Source organism: Scyliorhinus canicula, chromosome 9 (genome assembly GCF_902713615.1).
Source record: "Scyliorhinus canicula chromosome 9, sScyCan1.1, whole genome shotgun sequence".
Classification (NCBI taxonomy): Eukaryota; Metazoa; Chordata; class Chondrichthyes; order Carcharhiniformes; family Scyliorhinidae; genus Scyliorhinus; species Scyliorhinus canicula.
This window is the reverse complement of record NC_052154.1, coordinates 34498462-34519101: the sequence shown is the minus strand read 5'-3', so window position 1 is coordinate 34519101 and position 20640 is coordinate 34498462. Positions and strand designations below refer to the sequence as shown.

At 51.8% G+C, this 20640-nt stretch overlaps 1 protein-coding gene across 2 annotated transcripts in view; it reads right to left on the bottom strand.

Annotated features, from left to right (window-relative positions):
• The window catches only part of spire2 (spire-type actin nucleation factor 2), a 92292-nt gene that overhangs the window by 53410 nt on the left and 18242 nt on the right, over nucleotides 1–20640 (bottom strand). For both annotated transcript variants that reach the window (XM_038806503.1, XM_038806504.1), the window contains exon 3: nucleotides 10939–11292. In XM_038806503.1, the coding sequence (XP_038662431.1) occupies nucleotides 10939–11292 (354 nt within the window). The remainder of the gene's footprint in view (nucleotides 1–10938; nucleotides 11293–20640) is intronic.

Genomic DNA, 20640 nt, shown 5'->3' with positions numbered 1-20640 from the left:
TAGCTTGGTGCAAGCAATAGCTGGGATTTTCCAGTTTCTGCCAACACGTCGCGTACGGGGCAGGAAAATTTGAAGAACGGCCAAAAGTCAATTGCTCGGAAAATTCCATCCAATTTGTGGAGGAAAACCTGGGTGACGTGCATGGCACAGTGTCTGGCAAGATAGTGAAGGAATCTGTAAACAAGACAGAGCAATCTAAAATCCAAAGTCAATCGCTTTGGGATGAGGCATAAATGGAAGCTGGCGAGGTGCTGGATAACTTTGCTTTTTGCATTTTATCAGATCTTTCACCGATGTCACAAAGTTTGACAGCCAATGAAGTGTAGTCACTATGGTGATGTCAGAAACGCGGTAGCCAGTGTGCACACAGAAAATCCACAAAGAGCAATGTGATAATGACAAAATAACGGGGGGGGGGGGGGGGGGGGGGGGGGGAATATCACCAGGATGGCAGGGATAACTCTGCAGTTCTTCAAAATATTGCCATGGGATCATTTACATCCACCAGACAGGCTGCCAGGGCCTTGCGTTGACGTATCACCGGAAAGACTGCACAACTACAATATTTCTATTGCACGTCAGTGTCAGCCTCGATCTTTGTGCTCAAGCCCTGGAGTGGGACTTGATCTCAGAACCTTGTGACTCAAAGACCAGAGTGCTGCCAACTGAGCCACAACTGACACTCGGGACACATGGGATGGGATCCAGGTTCTCACAGTCTGGGTGTGTCCGGGTTTGCGCAGGGTGGAACTCGGGCAGGTACCCAGCATCATTTCTGCCTTCAAGGTGTGTCTCATGATTAATGCCATACCTTGTGATCTCACAGAAACTTGCAAACAAACATTTCTGAAATGTTATTATGTTGATCCAAAATACCTTTCGACTGTTTGCACTAGTCAAAACAATCTGGTTTTATCTGGTTCAACTAGTCAGAAAACAAATGTCGGTCACATTGTTAGTTTCCAGTGATGTTGAACTGCCCTGGAACATTAGTGGGTTGGACAACATGCAAGACCTAGTGGACAGGAATGTAATCAAATCAGTAAACATTCCACGCAGCTTATGTGGGACTTTGCCATCCACAGACTGGGATGGAGGTTGAAAATAACACTTTGACATTGAGATATCCAGGAATTTTATTGAGCTGTTTCGATCACCTCTTGCCTTTAGAGTCTTCAACTGTCTTGGCCCCAAATTCTTGAAGTGGCCCCAAATTCTTGAAGTGACACCATAAGAGTTCTGCTTGCTGTCCCTCTTTTAAAAGGTCCCCTTGAAACCTCTTTTTGACCATACAGGAGAACAGTCACATTCCCACCACAGCTCAGCATGTTTTCATCTCGGTGAAGTGCCTCAGAACATTTCTAACATTATATGTGTGGCAAGTTAAATAGCACAAAAAGATGACTCCTTTCTGTAGACTCAATGCTGCAGCATTTATTGGAGTGTAATCCCTTCATGTTGCAGCTGTTAGTTTTCATTATGTTCACTGTGCTATCCTTTACATTGCTACCTTGCTCTCTGGCTTGTTTCTAAACTTAAATTGAACATTGAAAATAACAGGCAGAACTTTCCCAGAAATAAACTTTTTCAGTGTCAGACTCCGACTGAAACCCTGCGTGTAGCTCTCCAGCTGTACAGCCCAGTTTTTAGCCCAGATCTCGAGCATTTCTGAAAAATAAGGGGCTCGATTCTGCGACCCCCACACCGGGTGGGAGAATCGAGGGAGTGCCGGGCGAATCACGCCACGCCGCCCCGGCACCCCCACGTGATTCTCCCACCACCTCCCCCCCCCCCCCCCCCCCCCAAATGGTGTGTTGCGTTTTGCGACAGGCCGCTCTGAGAATCGCCGCTCACTCTCCGGCCTGAGCGGCCTGCCGAATCCGACCGGTTCACGCCGGCGCCAACCACACCTGGTCACTGCCGGCGTGAACATCGCGAGACCGCTGCATGTGCGGCCTGTGGGGGGCGGAGGGAGGATCGAGCACCAGGTGCGTGCTCAGGAGGGGTCTGGCCTGCGATTGGTGCCCACCGATCGTCGGGCCGGCGTTTCTGAAAGATGTACTCTTTTCCCTCCACCGCCCTGAAAGATCAATCCTCCATGTCTTGCAGGGCAGCGGAGGGGAAGACGGCAACCGTGCATGTGCGGGTAATGTCATTTAGGCGCCGCCGGCCGCGTCATTCAGGCCACGCCGCTTTGACGCAAGCATCAAGGCCCGGCGCGCGAGATTGACGCGCCGCCACTCCTAGCCCCCCAGGGGAGAATTTCACCCAAGGTCCAGTGTTACGCCAACACTGTGGCAGGGCCGGATTGAGCAGGCTCCAGAGAGATCAGGGTGTCCTTTAAAAATGGTGCCCCGGTCAGCTCAGAAAACAAACATCCCGTCACCCCACCAAAGACATGGGGAACCTCCCTCGTATGCATCGGGGCTCTCACCCAATGCCCAACACCACCATTGGCATCAGACACTCTCAAACCCCTCCCCCATTCCCCCCTTTAATCCCCCTGGACCCCTCCACCATTTGCATTGGGCGCTCTCACAACAGGAGCTCTCCCCCCCCTCACCACCATCAGCATCGGGGGTCTACCCCCTCCCCCAACAAATATAATCCAAAGGCTCCGCCCCGGCACAGGTTGGTAGTGCCAGGGCACTGCCCAAGGATGTTCCTCTCCCTCCAGGGGCTATAACTTTGCGCTCCCGGGGGAATCCCCTCGACTGATTCACGTTTTTCAGAACCTGTTGTAAACCTCACCAACGTGACGATATATTCAGTGAGGGGGGGACGGATCATGTGACAGGGGGCGCTCAATAAGTATATTAACATCAAAACATTTTTGAAGCAGGTTCGTGCCTTTTCCAGGTGTGAACCTCATTATGTCACCGGCGAGCGCCGTGGAAAATCAGAAAGTGTGACCTCGCTGGCAAGAGCTTCATTTCCCGATTCTCACGGGATTTTCCAGCCATGGCGCCATTTTCACTGACTGTTAACTGTGGGCTGAAAATCGGCCCTAACGTTTAATTGATCAGAGCATTGTAGGTTTTCAAAAGTCAATGACGGTGCACCATTTATCAATGAGACACTTCTCGACAGCTCACACAGGTAACCAGCAGGAAATGGCAGTAGGTGGGGTGGGTCTGAAGATAAAATTAGTAATAAAACAGTATGACAATTGGTACTGAACGAGCAGTATGTTGACATTATTGATCTGCATAAGCTTCAGCGTTTCTGGAAGCTCTATTCACATTAGCATGTGCTCCGTAATCAGTACACTTCTTCCCACACCCAACAAATAAACACCTTTTAGAGGTGTGGCCTGTGTACATTAATGAGCTTATTATAGACAGACTGTGTGATCAGTGCAGGTGCACGGAAGACTGATGCTCTCAAAAGAAGGCTGAATGGTGGAAGGTGTGGCATTATGTTAAAGACAATCTAGATGTGGGAAATGTTGGGCAGGCAATAGAAATGGTGAAGCCATTTGGAGCCAGGCTGGTTATGGGTGACTGAATGGCCACCATCCAAACAGGACACAATAAATTCGGCTTTGATTGGTTTATAAAAAGCAGTAATCCCGGTGAGGTGCCTTTTATAGGTACAAAAATGAGAAGAATGCAGGTAGTTAACATCGGGTTTTATGGGCGTGCTGCATTCTTGTGTAATACCAGCGCTGATACATCACCACATAATCATCAGTAATAGAAAGAAAATCAAATAGTCAAGCTTCAAATTAGATTTAGAAATGCTGAATCATCCCATGAGCATTTGCTAGGGTATTTCCACAGAACATTTCCTTTGTTCCTGCTGTTCTGGTTTGGTCAGTTAATTTTCTAATAAACTATGAACACAATGGTGAATATTTTTACACGTCTGCTCCTAGTATACCCATCCAAAATCATGTGTGGCTAAATCAGAGGAAAGATGGCGACCTGTTCAAATTATTTTCTCAGTTAAATTCTCCCACAAAACAAGTGCGACATCTTTGGATGGCCACCAAACATTCATTTCCGAGAGGGATTTTAAGTGTGTGTGGTTATGACGGGGCAGGACAGGGTTGGGGGTGCACAAGGTGTGTCTAGATGTGTGTTCAACCCATACCTTGAGCTGATCCTTTTCATGATGTCCATTCAGTGGGTGACACTGAGTGAAAGCCATATACTTGGGTTAAGCTGGGTGGAAATGGATGATTGGGTAGGTCATGGGTTATCGACAGGCGAGTAAAAACAGACTACAAGTAGTAGTGCAACTGGCAAATGAGTATGTCACCTGTTGATCACGCATATGGACTTTGCCTAGAACTCAGGAAGTGCTCAGGCAATCCAGAACCATTGCCGTTGACCCATTGAACAAAGGCAGCGCCCACTGATCACCCTCATAAAAGGCAAAGTGAAGCCTCCCTGTCCTGACCTGGACATGCAAATCTCTTTTATCAAGCAACATACTGGAAACTATTGTCAAATCTTATTGATTCGCAAATGGCACGTTGTTCTCAACATACTCCAATGTATGAAACACAGAGTTGTTGCAGCACAGAGGAGGCCATTCAGCCCGTCATGTCAGCACAAGCTCTCTGAATGAGCAATTCACTTGGTGCCATTCTCCCATCTTCTCCCCATAACCTGGCACATTCTCCCGTTGCAGATGAGTCTAATTCTCTTTCGATTGCTCCATTTGAACCTGCCTCCAACACACCACATATCCATGTACCATGTGACCTGATGCAATATCCATGCTTTTAGCAAGGAAAATTGTTTCCTTAAAATATTAAAATTAAAAAACAATGTAGTAATACACTTCCCAGCCAGCCTTAGTAACTTCTTCAAGACAGGTCTCATCACCGCTTGGTATTTAACAGGGAAAAGGGAATTTCAAAACAAACTTTTAATTATAATTCCTTGTTAGCCATCTTATTTTTAAAGGGACCTCTGCTAATTAGTTTCCTATTTTAAGCGGATGGTGGTACAATGCTCTACTCCAGTTGATTCCAAAGTCATTCCTTCACCGTGAGGATTTGACTGATAAAATGCAACTCTTTCTGTTAGTCATAAATGATGATAACATAGAATTTACAGTGCAGAAGGAGGCCAGTCAGCCCATCGGGTCTGCACCAGCCCTTGGAAAGAGCACCCTACCTAAGCCCACACCTCCACCCCATCCCCGCAACCCAGCACAATCCTGTTGGACACGAAGGGCGATTTATCATGGCCAATCCACCTAACCCGCACATCTTTGGACTATGGGAGGAAACCGGAGCACCCGGAGGAAACCCACGCAGACATGGGGAGAACGTGTAGACTCCGCACAGACAGACCCAAGCCGGGAATTGAACCTGGGACCCTGGAGCTGTGAAGCGACAGTGGTAACCACTATGCTACCATGCTGCCCCTATGATTATCAGAAGCATGGATCCTAATAGCAGAGTCTATAGTCTGTACAGAAAATCTGCAGTACCAAAGTACTACTGGTGAAGTCATGTAGCCAAACTCCTGAGGAGCAATAATCACTGTCACATCACTCCTAATTGTTTTTCTTTTAATGCTTTTTAAATATATTTAAGAGTACCCAATTCTTTCTTTTTCCAGTTGAACGGCGATTTAGTGTGGCCACTCCACCTACCCTGCTCATCTTTTTGGGTTATAGGGGTGAGACCCAGGCAAATATGGGGAGAATGTGCAAATTCCACACCGACAGTGACCCAGAGCCGGGATTGAACCTGGTTCCTCGGCGCCGTGAGGCAGCAGTGTTAACCACTGAGCCACCGTGTCGCCCCTTGTTTTTGTTTTACACACGTCAGAACTCTGCATTTCTGGCCGGGACTTCTGAACTGGGTCTTTTCAGGAATGCCAAGCATACCTGATCTTGGAGGTCTTCTACAGAGCGCAGGATTGTTGGAGGAAGCCAACCCATGTCCCCTTTTTACATCACTGCCTGCTGTATTTTTACAAGTCTCCATTCACCAGTAGAGTGAAAGTTTTGAGTGCGTGAGTGCATTCGAAAATAAGTGTGAGGATGGCTGATGGAGACACGGAATGTTCCAGGTCCAGGTCAGGCGGACGCAGAGGGTTGGGAAGAGCGAGAGCGCGGGGGTTGGGAAGAGCGCAGGGGTTGGGAAGAGCGAGAGCGCGGGGGTTGGGAAGAGCGAGAGCGCGGGGGTTGGGAAGAACGAGAGCGCGGGGGTTGGGAAGAGCGCGGGGGTTGGGAAGAGCGCGGGGGTTGGGAAGAGCGCGGGGGTTGGGAAGAGCGCGGGGGTTGGGAAGAGCGCGGGGGTTGGGAAGAGCGCGGGGGTTGGGAAGAGCGCGGGGGGTTGGGAAGAGCGCGGGGGTTGGGAAGAGCGCGGGGGTTGGGAAGAGCGCGGGGGTTGGGAAGAGCGCGGGGGTTGGGAAGAGCGCGGGGGTTGGGAAGAGCGCGGGGGTTGGGAAGAGCGCGGGGGTTGGGAAGAGCGCGGGGGTTGGGAAGAGCGCGGGGGTTGGGAAGAGCGCGGGGGTTGGGAAGAGCGCGGGGGTTGGGAAGAGCGCGGGGGTTGGGAAGAGCGCGGGGGTTGGGAAGAGCGCGGGGGTTGGGAGGAGCGCGGGGGTTGGGAGGAGCGCGGGGTTGGGAGGAGCGCGGGGGTTGGGAAGAGCGCGGGGGTTGGGAAGAGCGCGGGGGTTGGGAAGAGCGCGGGGGTTGGGAAGAGCGCGGGGGTTGGGAAGAGCGCGGGGGTTGGGAAGAGCGCGGGGGTTGGGAAGAGCGGGGGGTTGGGAAGAGCGCGGGGGTTGGGAAGAGCGCGGGGGGTTGGGAAGAGCGCGGGGGTTGGGAAGAGCGCGGGGGTTGGGAAGAGCGCGGGGGTTGGGAAGAGCGAGGGGGTTGGGAAGAGCGAGGGGGTTGGGAAGAGCGCGGGGGTTGGGAAGAGCGCGGGGGTTGGGAAGAGCGCGGGGGTTGGGAAGAGCGCGGGGGTTGGGAAGAGCGCGGGGGTTGGGAAGAGCGCGGGGGTGGGGAAGAGCGCGGGGGTTGGGAAGAGCGCGGGGGTTGGGAAGAGCGCGGGGGTTGGGAAGGAGCGCGGGGGTTGGGAAGAGCGCGGGGGTTGGGAGGAGCGCGGGGGTTGGGAAGAGCGCGGGGGTTGGGAAGAGCGCGGGGGTTGGGAAGAGCGCGGGGGTTGGGAAGAGCGCGGGGGTTGGGAAGAGCGCGGGGGTTGGGAAGAGCGCGGGGGTTGGGAAGAGCGCGGGGGTTGGGAAGAGCGCGGGGGTTGGGAAGAGCGCGGGGGTTGGGAAGAGCGAGGGGGTTGGGAAGAGCGAGGGGGTTGGGAAGAGCGAGGGGGTTGGGAAGAGCGTGGGGGTTGGGAAGAGCGAGGGGGTTGGGAAGAGCGAGGGGGTTGGGAAGAGCGAAGGGTTGGGAAGAGCGAAGGGTTGGGAAGAGCGAAGGGTTGGGAAGAGCGAAGGGTTGGGAAGAGCGAAGGGTTGGGAAGAGCGAAGGGTTGGGAAGAGCGAAGGGTTGGGAAGAGCGATGGGTTGGGAAGAGCGCGGGGGTTGGGAAGAGCGAGAGCGCGGGGGTTGGGAAGAGCGAGAGCGCGGGGGTTGGGAAGAGCGAGAGCGCGGGGGTTGGGAAGAGCGAGAGCGCGGGGGTTGGGAAGAGCGAGAGCGCGGGGGTTGGGAAGAGCGAGAGCGCGGGGGTTGGGAAGAGCGAGAGCGCGGGGGTTGGGAAGAGCGAGAGCGCGGGGGTTGGGAAGAGCGAGAGCGCGGGGGTTGGGAAGAGCGAGAGCGCGGGGGTTGGGAAGAGCGAGAGCGCGGGGGTTGGGAAGAGCGAGAGCGCGGGGGTTGGGAAGAGCGAGAGCGCGGGGGTTGGGAAGAGCGAGAGCGCGGGGGTTGGGAAGAGCGAGAGCGCGGGGGTTGGGAAGAGCGAGAGCGCGGGGGTTGGGAAGAGCGAGAGCGCGGGGGTTGGGAAGAGCGAGAGCGCGGGGGTTGGGAAGAGCGAGAGCGCGGGGGTTGGGAAGAGCGAGAGCGCGGGGGGTTGGGAAGAGCGAGAGCGCGGGGGTTGGGAAGAGCGAGAGCGCGGGGGTTGGGAAGAGCGAGAGCGCGGGGGTTGGGAAGAGCGAGAGCGCGGGGGTTGGGAAGAGCGAGAGCGCGGGGGTTGGGAAGAGCGAGAGCGTTGGGAAGAGCGAGAGCGCGGGGGTTGGGAAGAGCGAGAGGGTTGGGAAGAGCGAGAGCGCGGGGGTTGGGAAGAGCGAGAGCGCGGGGGTTGGGAAGAGCGAGAGCGCGGGGGTTGGGAAGAGCGAGAGCGCGGGGGTTGGGAAGAGCGAGAGCGCGGGGGTTGGGGAGAGCGAGAGCGCGGGGGTTGGGAAGAGCGAGAGCGCGGGGGTTGGGAAGAGCGAGAGCGCGGGGGTTGGGAAGAGCGAGAGCGCGGGGGTTGGGAAGAGCGAGAGCGCGGGGGTTGGGAAGAGCGAGAGCGCGGGGGTTGGGAAGAGCGAGAGCGCGGGGGTTGGGAAGAGCGAGAGCGCGGGGGTTGGGAAGAGCGAGAGCGCGGGGGGGTGGGAAGAGCGAGAGCGCGGGGTTGGGAAGAGCGAGAGCGCGGGGGTTGGGAAGAGGGAGAGCGCGGGGGTTGGGAAGAGCGAGAGCGCGGGGGTTGGGAAGAGCGAGAGCGCGGGGGTTGGGAAGAGCGAGAGCGCGGGGGTTGAGAAGAGCGAGAGCGCGGGGGTTGTGAAGAGCGAGAGCGCGGGGGTTGGGAAGAGCGAGAGCGCGGGGGTTGGGAAGAGCGAGAGGGTTGGGAAGAGCGAGAGCGCGGGGGTTGGGAAGAGCGAGAGCGCGGGGGTTGGGAAGAGCGAGAGCGCGGGGGTTGGGAAGAGCGAGAGCGCGGGGGGTTGGGAAGAGCGAGAGCGCGGGGGTTGGGAAGAACGAGAGCGCGGGGGTTGGGAAGAGCGAGAGCGCGGGGGTTGGGAAGAGCGAGAGCGCGGGGGTTGGGAAGAGCGAGAGCGCGGGGGTTGGGAAGAGCGAGAGCGCGGGGGTTGGGAAGAGCGAGAGCGCGGGGGTTGGGAAGAGCGAGAGCGCGGGGGTTGGGAAGAGCGAGAGCGCGGGGGTTGGGAAGAGCGAGAGCGCGGGGGTTGGGAAGAGCGAGAGCGCGGGGGTTGGGAAGAGCGAGAGCGCGGGGGCTGGGAAGAGCGAGGGCGCGGGGGCTGGGAAGAGCGAGGGCGCGGGGGCTGGGAAGAGCGAGGGCGCGGGGGCTGGGAAGAGCGAGGGCGCGGGGGTTGGGAAGAGCGAGGGCGCGGGGGTTGGGAAGAGCGAGGGCGCGGGGGTTGGGAAGAGCGAGGGCGCGGGGGTTGGGAAGAGCGAGAGCGCGGGGGTTGGGAAGAGCGAGAGCGCGGGGGTTGGGAAGAGCGAGAGCGCGGGGGTTGGGAAGAGCGAGAGCGCGGGGGCTGGGAAGAGCGAGAGCGCGGGGGCTGGGAAGAGCGAGAGCGCGGGGGCTGGGAAGAGCGAGAGCGCGGGGGCTGGGAAGAGCGAGAGCGCGGGGGCTGGGAAGAGCGAGAGGGTTGGGAAGAGCGAGAGCGCGGGGGTTGGGAAGAGCGAGAGCGCGGGGGTAAAGTGAGAACGGGGGGGAGCGAGAGCACAGGAGGGGGAGCAAGCCAGAGCGCGGGAGGGAAAGCCAGAGCGCGGGAGGGAAAGCCAGAGCGCGGGAGGGAAAGCCAGAGCGCGGGAGGGAAAGCCAGAGCGCGGGAGGGAAAGCCAGAGCGCGGGAGGGAAAGCCAGAGCGCGGGAGGGAAAGCCAGAGCGCGGGAGGGAAAGCCAGAGCGCGGGAGGGAAAGCCAGAGCGCGGGAGGGAAAGCCAGAGCGCGGGAGGGAAAGCCAGAGCGCGGGAGGGAAAGCCAGAGCGCGGGAGGGAAAGCCAGAGCGCGGGAGGGAAAGCCAGAGCGCGGGAGGGAAAGCCAGAGCGCGGGAGGGAAAGCCAGAGCGCGGGAGGGAAAGCCAGAGCGCGGGAGGGAAAGCCAGAGCGCGGGAGGGAAAGCCAGAGCGCGGGAGGGAAAGCCAGAGCGCGGGAGGGAAAGCCAGAGCGCGGGAGGGAAAGCCAGAGCGCGGGAGGGAAAGCCAGAGCGCGGGAGGGAAAGCCAGAGCGCGGGAGGGAAAGCCAGAGCGCGGGAGGGAAAGCCAGAGCGCGGGAGGGAAAGCCAGAGCGCGGGAGGGAAAGCCAGAGCGCGGGAGGGAAAGCCAGAGCGCGGGAGGGAAAGCCAGAGCGCGGGAGGGAAAGCCAGAGCGCGGGGTAAAAGCGAGAGCAGAGGATCCCGAGGGTGGTGGGGGAGACTCAGAGGGAGGGAGGTCTGAAGGTTGGGGGAGGGGAGGTCAGTGGGCCGGGAGTGGCAGTAGTGTGTGTGTTTGAGAGGTGTGGGAGAGTTCAAAGGGGGAGTCGGAGGATTGGTGGTGGGGGTTTGTGGCGAGTCGGTGGGTGAGGGTGTGGGCTAGTCAGAGGGGCTCTATAGGGTGTCAGTGAAGGGGGTGGGTGGAAGGGTTTAGTATAATAGTTACCCAGGACTTACTTATGGTTTTTCCAGTCCAACATTTCCTGGGTAAGTATCCAGCTAAGTGAGTCGGAACCCTCTAAGGTGTCAGACTCAAAGCACTTGTTTTCATTTCTAAATTTAACAGAAGAGAACATTTTCTAATGGGAACGTGTCGTAGTTCTACTGCGTAGTCCAACCCAATAATGGAGCAGATTCACCCATTGACAAATGAGCTTGGGCAGTGGGCCACATGTGCCATTCAAAGTCCCAGAAACCCAGCAGCCAGACTCCATCAATATCTGCAAGAGAGAGCTCTCATCGCTTGGCTCATGCCTCACTGCAGAACCCAACCACAAAATATACCTTCACACTGAAAGAAATGACACTTCTGTTCCGATGTGAAGCTGTCCAGACTCCTAAAACAATAAAAACTATCGAAAATAGATGGCATTCTCCAGAGCTTAAGAGAACTTTGGGCTTACCTCTTTAGCATCTTTGATTTTAATCAGGAAAGTCTGCAACTCCAAGGTTTCCACAAACAATGCCCTACAGACTGCTTGAAAATGTGCGTCTGCTTCATTACGGTTCAACAAATGTGCAGCACATGCCTTCATTACTTGCTCGAAAGTCTTCACCGAACGGGGTACCCCATCGCCCTCCTCCTCATCATCCTGTCCACTGTACCCCTCGTCAGCTGTGCCGTTACTACCTTCAGAGTCATTGTTTGCCATCTGGTCAATAAGTTGTTCCAACTGCTGACTCAACTCCCGTTCCTCATTCTCATCCAATCCCCAGTCTAATGCTCGGTAAATAGCAAATCCCAAGGACTGCACCACCTGGAAGAAAGAACAACAAAAAAAACTCGTCAAACTACTGCATGGAATTCAATTTTATACTAGATATACTTTTTCTTTATTCTTTCATGGCATGTGGGCATCACGGGCATTGCCAGCATTTACTGCCCTTGAACAGAGTGGCTTGCCACACCAATTCAAAGGGCAGTTAAGAGTCAACCACATTGTTGTGGTTCTGGAGTCACATCTAGGCAAGACCTGATGCGGACAGCAGATTTCCTTCTGTAACGGACATTCGTGAACCAGATGGGTTTTTACGACAATTGACAATGGTTTCATGGTCACTATCACCGACATTAGCTTTTCAATTCCAGATTATCAACCGAATTTGAATTCCACCAGCTGCCGGTGGCTGGTTTCGAAACGTTGTCCCCCAGAATATTATCTGGGGCCTTTGTTGTTCGATAATGCTGCTGTGATGGATCTTGGGACGTGCAACAGATGGGAGTTGTTATTGTGTCTCAGCATTGTGCTTTCAAATTGGTCAGGATTGACTGACTGGGGAAATGTCATTTATTTTACTGTTTGTTACATCGCACTGATTTTATTTTCTCCATTTGGTGTCAACTTTATTGTATCTGAATCACATTTATAGTCACACTGTTTTATTTTCCCTCAGTTTTTGACACAGTGATATTTCAGAGTTATGACCATTTCACAGTTATAAACGTTCCCAAATGCCAGGATCACTAGAGCGGCACAGTGACACAGATATTTGCACCGTTGCCTCACAGCGCCAGGGGCCCAGGTTCGATTCCAACCTCAGGTGACTGTCTGTGTGAAGTTTGCACATTGTCCGTGTCTGCGTGGGTTTGCTCCGGGTGCTCCGGTTTCCTCTCACAGTCCAAAGATGTGCAGGTTAGGTGGATTGGCCATGCTAAATTGCCCCTTAGGGTAGGATTGCAGGAAAGGGCAGGTGATTGGGCCTCGGTGGGGTGTTCCTCCGAAGGGTCAGAGCACACTCGATGGGCCTCCTTCTGCACTGTAGGGATTGGATGATACACACAATACTTTACTGAGGTGGTTAGCTTGTAACATGGCCATGAAGCTGCCTGCTCTAAATACAATCAGACAATAGAAACGTTTTTTTTTAAAAAGCAACATTTCAGGTCAGACCCATAACAAATATATAAAAGAGAGAAAGATCACCACTTTGAAAAGGTTACTTTGCTTTCATACCTGAAATAGAGCAAAATGCAAGAACACAGGAATCAGCATGCAATGGACAGGAAAGCATTTGCAAATATTCCTGGTAACAATCACCAACAGGAAAAGATAACCCTAAAACAGCAGCACAAAATCAGGGAGAACTTTGAAACAGGCTGTAAGTGAGAGTGCTTTCCACACTTAGACATACCTTTCCCTTACCTTGCTGCTCTCTGTCTGCTGTTACTGTGCAGCACTCATGGAGCTGCATGGGACCTGTCCAGGCTGACATTAGGTCTTTAAAACGTATCCTGCTTTGCTCTCTTTGTCCAGTAGTCACTCATCTCATCTCCTCATTCCCCACCTCTCAGAGCAGCAGTGCTGAGAATGGGAATTTACCATGTAGGCAACTGGGAGCCCTGCAGGTATCAGCCCTGCCTACCTGGCAGAAAGTAGGCAGGTGGGCAGGTAACAGTGAGCAAGTTCAGTGTTTGCCCCATTGCTATCTTTGCCAATTTCTGACATCTCACTTGCAGTAAATTGAAATGAGATAAATATGTGGAACATTTGTGGATCTTTGGCCTGTAACTTCGTCCGATTGGACGGACTTACTCTTGTTGAGGTTCCAAAGCCCCTACCTCCCCCAATCTTCCTCACTCAGGATAGGTGAGACAGGAGCAGTGAAGCACGCACCCCAACAGCATAATAATGGAGTAACTGGGGTGCAGAAGCAAGTCCCTCTCCCCTTTTACAGGGGTCGGACCTCCGGGGTGGGGTCTCCAAGGCTGCGTCTGGGTGTTTAAATAGGTTCTCCAGAGTTAGAAGTGATTTTCTTTCCTCTAACTCTTTCAGAGTAACTATCAGGGTAAATCTAGCAGAACCACCTGAAGTTAGCGATTCAAACGTTCCTGTCGGATGGTTCCCAGCGCAATTGTCCAGAGGAAGTTAGCGCGTCTGGGCAATTGCCGGGCAAACCCTTTTGTGGGAGCTTCCGAGAGGGATTCCCCAGTGCATCATTGGGCCTTCCAAATGTGACGCTGGATAATCAAAGCTAGAATTCCTACAGTGCAGGAGGCCATTCAGCCCATCAAGTCTGCACCGACACTCTGAAAGAGCACCCTACCTAGACCCACTCCTACGCCCCATTCCCTGTCACCCCGTAACCCAACCTAACCTGCACATCTTTGGACACTAAGGGGTAATTTAGCACGGCCAATCTACCTAACCTGCACAACTTTGGACTTTGGAGTTCTGCACCAATATCTCTTGGTAGCCGTACCTAAATAACAAAAATATCGATCTTAGTCCTGAAATTTCAATTGGTCCAGAATCTATAGCCTTTTGGAGAACAGAAATACAGATTTCCACCATTTTCACGCAAAGGTAATGTTTCTCTTGATTTCATTCTTCTCGCTCTAGCTCACCAGGTTAAATCGCTGGCTTTTAAAGCAGACCAAGCAGGCCAGCAGCACGGTTCGATTCCCGTACCAGCCTCCCCGGACAGGCGCCGGAATGTGGCGATGAGGGGCTTTTCACAGTAACTTCATTGAAGCCTACTCGTGACAATAAGCGATTTTCATTTCATTATTATATTGGATTTCTACACCAGAGGTAATAGGTCCACTGCATCTACCTTATTAAACTCCTTTATCATTTAAAACACTTTAATTGGAATGCTCAACTGCAGGCAGCCATTATTAAACATCTTTATTTACACCCTCCCAGTGGAGAAGGCAGCAGAGAGGACAGTATAACATGCTCACCACTTACAAAATACCACACTCTCATTGCACTAGATTAAACCAGCATCAAATACACCTGAAAACTTGACAGGTTGTGTTGCATACTTGTTTTTACTGTAATCACAACCAAAAACATATATGACTGATCCTGTCAAAGTAATTTACGTGTTAAAACACCAACATGTGTTTAACAAAAAGTATCATAATTTGACAATAGTGTAAAGAGCCTTTTCTGCACCCTTAAAGCTCCTTCCCACTTCGGCCAGGGGATCGCCTCCCACTTCGGCCGGGGGATCGCCTCCCACTTCGGCCGGGGGATCGCCTCCCACTTCGGCCGGGGGATCGCCTCCCACTTCGGCCGGGGGATCGCCTCCCACTTCGGCCGGGGGATCGCCTCCCACTTCGGCCGGGGGATCGCCTCCCACTTCGGCCGGGGGATCGCCTCCCACTTCGGCCGGGGGATCGCCTCCCACTTCGGCCGGGGGATCGCCTCCCACTTCGGCCGGGGGATCGCCTCCCACTTCGGCCGGGGGATCGCCTCCCACTTCGGCCGGGGGATCGCCTCCCACTTCGGCCGGGGGATCGCCTCCCACTTCGGCCGGGGGATCGCCTCCCACTTCGGCCGGGGGATCGCCTCCCACTTCGGCCGGGGGATCGCCTCCCACTTCGGCCGGGGGATCGCCTCCCACTTCGGCCGGGGGATCGCCCCCCACTTCGGCCGGGGGATCGCCCCCCACTTCGGCCGGGGGAATCGCCCCCCATTTCTGCCAGGGGATCGCCTCCCACTTCTGCCAGGGGATCGCCTCCCACTTCTGCCAGGGGATCGCCTCCCACTTCTGCCAGGGGATCGCCTCCCACTTCTGCCAGGGGATCGCCTTCAATTTCTGCCAGGGTATCGCCTCCCATTTCTGCCAGAGTATCGCCTTCAATTTCGGCCGGGGGATCGCCTCCAATTTCGGCCGGGGGATCGCCTCCCACTCCGGCCAGGGGATCGCCTCCCACTCCGGCCAGGGGATCGCCTCCCACTTCTGCCAGGGGATCGCCTCCCACTTCTGCCGGGGGATCGCCTCCCACTCCGGCCAGGGGATCGCCTCCCACTTCTGCCAGGGGATCGCCTCCCACTTCTGCCAGGGGATCGCCTCCCAATTCTGCCAGGGGATCGCCTCCCACTTCCATTAGCTTGACTTAGGGCTCTCAACATCTCTGTCAAATCTGACCTCTGACAATCAACTCTATTTATGGTTGGGGCTGACATTGATTGATTTATCTTAACCAAAGACCGTGGCTCCACCAGGGTGGTGGCACTTCCCAGCCTGGCAGGGGCATCATCAGGGTGCAGGCTGGGAATGCCAAGGTGCCCGGGTGGCAGGTTGCTCATGCCAGGGACCAGGCTCAGTGGTCCCCTGCCCTTCTGAGGTGGGATGAGGGAGGCTTGAGGACCCCCTAAATCAGTAAGTTGGGCACCGAGGGTTTCCATCGGCCCCAGTGGGGGAGGGTCAAGTGATCGGGGTGGCATTTAAAAATGGCATCACAATTTCTTCCTGTACTGACTGAGTTGAGCTCGTCAGTGCAGGAATTGAATGTAAGCAAAGCTTCGACTTTCCTTGCTAAGGCCTCAAAATAGTCCCGTTTAATTGTGGGGTTGTTTTCAGCGCTGCAGGTGTCGAGAAACAGCCCACTAAACATGGCCAAAACAGGACTGTTTTTTTTCCCTATTAAATTGCGTCCAGTCAACCGACAGTTTGCAGCAAACTGTGCCAAGTGAAGATCTGTACATACCTGAGAGCCTGACAATACTGGAAACAACTGTGGAAGACATTTCAACACCGTGTCAACCTCCAAATCATATGTCAACTCCAGTTGATGCAGCTACAGAAACCGCTCAAACTCAACCAAAAACACCAGAGGTTGCAATCAACATGAAAAAGCAGACAACCAAGGTTCACCGAAAACCATCCAGGAATCGATGTCCTCCGAAATGTTTAACTTATTGACTGTTGTGTTTGTTAATTGTTCAAATTGTAAATTCTGATGGTTTGTATTATTCTGTGTTTTATTGCAGAAACCTCGATGTAAAAAGAGGAAAGTGTTTATTCCTAGTTGGAACAAGGTCACTTTCAGAGTTTGGCATACTAATGACATCGACAGTTTGGGCGAGCTAACAGGCAGTCTAGCCTCGCAGCCTGTGAGAAAACACCTTTCCAATAAAGCTTGTTTGTACCTTCGTGGTCTGCAAACCTATCCTTTAAAAATACTACGGTAGATATTGACCAAAACAATGTACTGTTCCCCTTTCACTTGAAAGAAAGTGACAGGTATTCGTTCCCGTGGTTTTTGTGTTTGATCATGGAATAAATGGCACCTGAATTATTTCTCATTCTGAGACACACTTCAAAAAATTTAATCAACTCTTCAATATCTCTATCCAGCTCTTTACAGTCATGCATCTAACTGTATAAATGGCAGCGTCCTAGCCTAGCAAAACATCAGCTGTATAATTTCCTTTCTTTTGACTTCAGCCTTGTAATGCCTATTTTTTTCAATTGATCCTCCTTGTTTAAAGATTATATTATACTCTCTTAGTGCTTTTCAAAATATCAAATGTACTCTTACTGATCCCTACTGTAAATAACTCGGACCAGTTTAATTGTGTCTTCAGACAATTCTTTCCTATTAGGGGGACTTTGTTTCTTTCTACATCTACCAATGACAAATAATAGGATGCATGATCATATTTCACACTAACAGTAACCTGACGAACACTGGAATAACCTGATTTAACACTGGAGTACTGTTATTGGAATAACTCATCAGTTTCACACCAGTTTTGCATGAGGGAATGGGACTTAGAGACTTCTTGTACTCTCCTCCTGTGATGACAGACATGACTGAAGTTGTATCAAAGTTGAAAGTAAGTTATGAATCTCCTACTTTAATTTTTACAGTAGGTGCTGGAATTATATTTTCAGCTGTATTACTCTCGTCTTCCATGTCCTGTTTTTCTTGCTCTATGACTCTTGATCTTGCTGCTCAATAACATCAACTTCTGTTCTACATTATCATGTGCGCATTCAAGGATTTCAAGACTCAATAAATAGCTTTAGAACTACCACGGCCCGGAGCTTTACATTTCCTTCACTCTTGCATGTGCTGGAATATAACTGACCTTCCTATAGGAATGGCACTTTAACTGGAAATGGGGGCAAAAATGGTTAGTGGCTACCATGTTAATGGTAGAATCTAAATTTCAGACTCAGTCTGTGAATTTGGCTGCCGTGGCCGGAATCCCGGTGGACCATCACTGCCAGCTCAAGAAATTAATGCCCTTGAAATTTACAACTATTTCTTACTGCCATTTCCAAGCTGTGGCTTCATCTAAAGCTTCCTTCCATGGCAGCTTTGCTCAAAAGCTTGGCCTTGATTTTATTGTTCTTCAGGCCTCCTGTCTCGACGGTCGATTTCTACATTTACGCCAAACCCAGTAATGAAAGAGTTTCTTTAATTCTAGAAAGTAACCTGCAGCAGTCTCATCTGGCAACTGCTTCATTTTGTGGAAACGAGCCTCTGTGCCATCTCATTCTTAGCCATGCCAGAATAAAAGGCCAGACTCCCTGATTAAATTCAGAACAGCTTCATAATACTGGTATCTCATGCGCAACATTGACGAGACACCACCTAAAAAGTACCTGGCCCCATCAAGGTGAGGAAAACATCTACTTTACCTCCTAATTTATTCACTTTCAGACAAATCTGCAACCTTTGTTCATAATTGTACCTTATTGTTTTTGTTAGGATTTAATTTCCCCATTGTCCCCAAGTATATTTTCAGTGCCATTTTTCAATGACAAACTGCTGATTCACTGATCTGTATCTGAGCACAATGTGCACACAGAGAAAACCTTCAAACTGCTCAACTTCCTCAAAATCAACTTCAAGAGTTCCAAAAATGTATCACAATGTTCTTCAGTTCTTTATATCTCAAATTAAAAATAATATAAAATTCTATTTGATCCTGGACATCATCTTTCTGTTGTTTATTGCACTGAATAAGACTACCATGTTCAACTGTAGGTAGCCATTAGTGAACTTCATTTACACTTCCCCAACAGAGGGGGCAGTATAACAAAATGCTCAGCTCTTAAATATACCTACCTGAGATCATCTCTCAGCTTTCTACACTCAAGAAAATGCAACCTGTTCAATTGATGATGAAATTTAACTCTTGATAAATTTATGTTGAATCTGGACTGCACCCCCTCCAAGGCCAATATGGTGTTGAATGAAGCACATCAAATGTGGCCCAGCCATGGCTCTGTACGACTGATGCACTGAATACAACTGTAATCCAGCCCTATTAGCCGCTTTGATTACTGATGTGACCAACAATTCACTCGAGACATGAGTAGAGGTAAACAGTCACTTTAATCAACTTAGAATAGTGCCTGCCTGCGACTGAACCAATGCCGATAACTGCCTGCAGGTCGACTGCTCTTTATACATCCCTTCAAGGGGAGGAGCCATAGGCGGAGCCCTTACAGGCCCCAACATGTTCCCCTATGGATAATGCCATACAATGGCCCATAGGCGAAACCCACAAGGGCAACAGTATAGCAGATACAAATATACAAATACAAGTGCGACAGCACAGATACAAATACACTGGTGGATTATTAGTATAATACATTCACCACAATTACATTTCAGGCAGAATTCTCCAGCCCTTCACATCAACTGGAACTTCCGGTCTCACCAATTACGACCCCCACCGTGGGTTCCTCGACGGCGGCACCGGCAAGCAATATCAATCACTAATAACTTCGGCAAAAGTTGAATATCCCACTTCAGTTGATGGCAAGCTTCCTCCGCTGCAGGAAAACACGCCGCAGGTGGTGGACAGGATTATTGGATTGCTAGAGAATTCCGCCCTTTGTATAGATGTACTAATTTTTTGCGATGCTTGTGCAAGACCCAAGTCCCATAGCTCCTCCACAGTTTCTGGCTTGATACGGGTGTCAGTGGCTGAGCCACAATTTATTGCCCATCCCCAACTGTCCTTAAGAAGGTGGTGGTAGGGGTGGCAGAGTGGTCAGCATTGCTGCCTCATGCCACCGAGGACCCGGGTTTGATCCCGGGTCACTGTACTTGTGGAGTTTGCACATTCTCCCAGTGTCTGTGTGGCTTTCCCCTCCACAACCCAAAGATGTGCAGGGTAGGTGGATTGGCCACGCTAAATTGTCCCTTAATTGCAAACATTTAAAAAAGAGAGGCTGGTGGTGAGCTGCCTTCTGGAATCAGTAAAGCGATTGTGATAGAACGGAGTGACTTGCCACCCCATTCCAGGAGGGGATTTAAGGATCAATCCGGATCAATCCAGAGCATTACTCTGGGTCTCTGGATTACTAGTCCAGCAACAATACCACAACCCCACTGCCTCCCCTCCCATTCTTCCCATTAAGAAAATATTTGACTCTCTTTTATCCAAAATCTCAGATTTTTGCACAATGAAGCCCACCTGCCACAATTATCCTGAATTACCTAATCTGTCTATGTCCCTGTCTACCCTCCTGCTTCAATTCATAGTTTACTGTGGCTTCTCATTTCAATGGGCAATAATTGTGAAACTGAATTATGAGCCATTATCAAAACTCAAAGTTCAGCTAATAGTTTAACACGTCATCCTAATTCAATCTTCTTCTGTAATAAAATGTATTCTGTGTCGATTTATTTTCTCCTCTTCATGCAAAGATCCATAGAATCCCAAGGAGGCCATTGGCCCATCGGGTCTGCACCGACCCTCCGAAAGAGCACCTTATCTAGGCCCACTACCACGCCCTGAAACCATAACCCGCCCGAGGATCATGGTCAATCCACCTAACCTGCATATCTTCGGACTGTGGGAGGAAACCAGAGCACCTGGAGGAAACCCATGGGGAGAAAGTGCAAAGTCCACACAGACAGTCACCCAAAGCCAGAATCGACCCCAGGTCCCTGGTTCTGTGAGGCAGCAGTGCTAACCACTGTTCCACCCGTGCACAATTATCTGGCAAACAGGGCAGCATGTGGCCTGTTTACTGAAACGTCTTCCAATTCACAGATGTTTGAAATAATTTCACTTTCAGACTCAAATTGCCGGATTTCCAGCAAGTATATTTCTTGCAATTCTCCATATGGCTGGTGAATGGAAACATTGTTGCTTGAGACCTGACTGTAGTACAGCAGTAAATGTGGCACCCCAGATGTACACCTTCATAATAAGTGGTTCCTAGCTCTTTATGAATAAATCAAACACTTGCAGTTAGCAGTTAACCCTTTAGAACCAGCTACTTGAGATGTGTGTTGCGCTAACAATTGCACACAGAAACACGAAACGGTACAAAAGAGGCTTTATTACCGTGAGATGTTATTCCCTCAAGTGGAGCTGTAAAATGGCAGCTCAGGATAC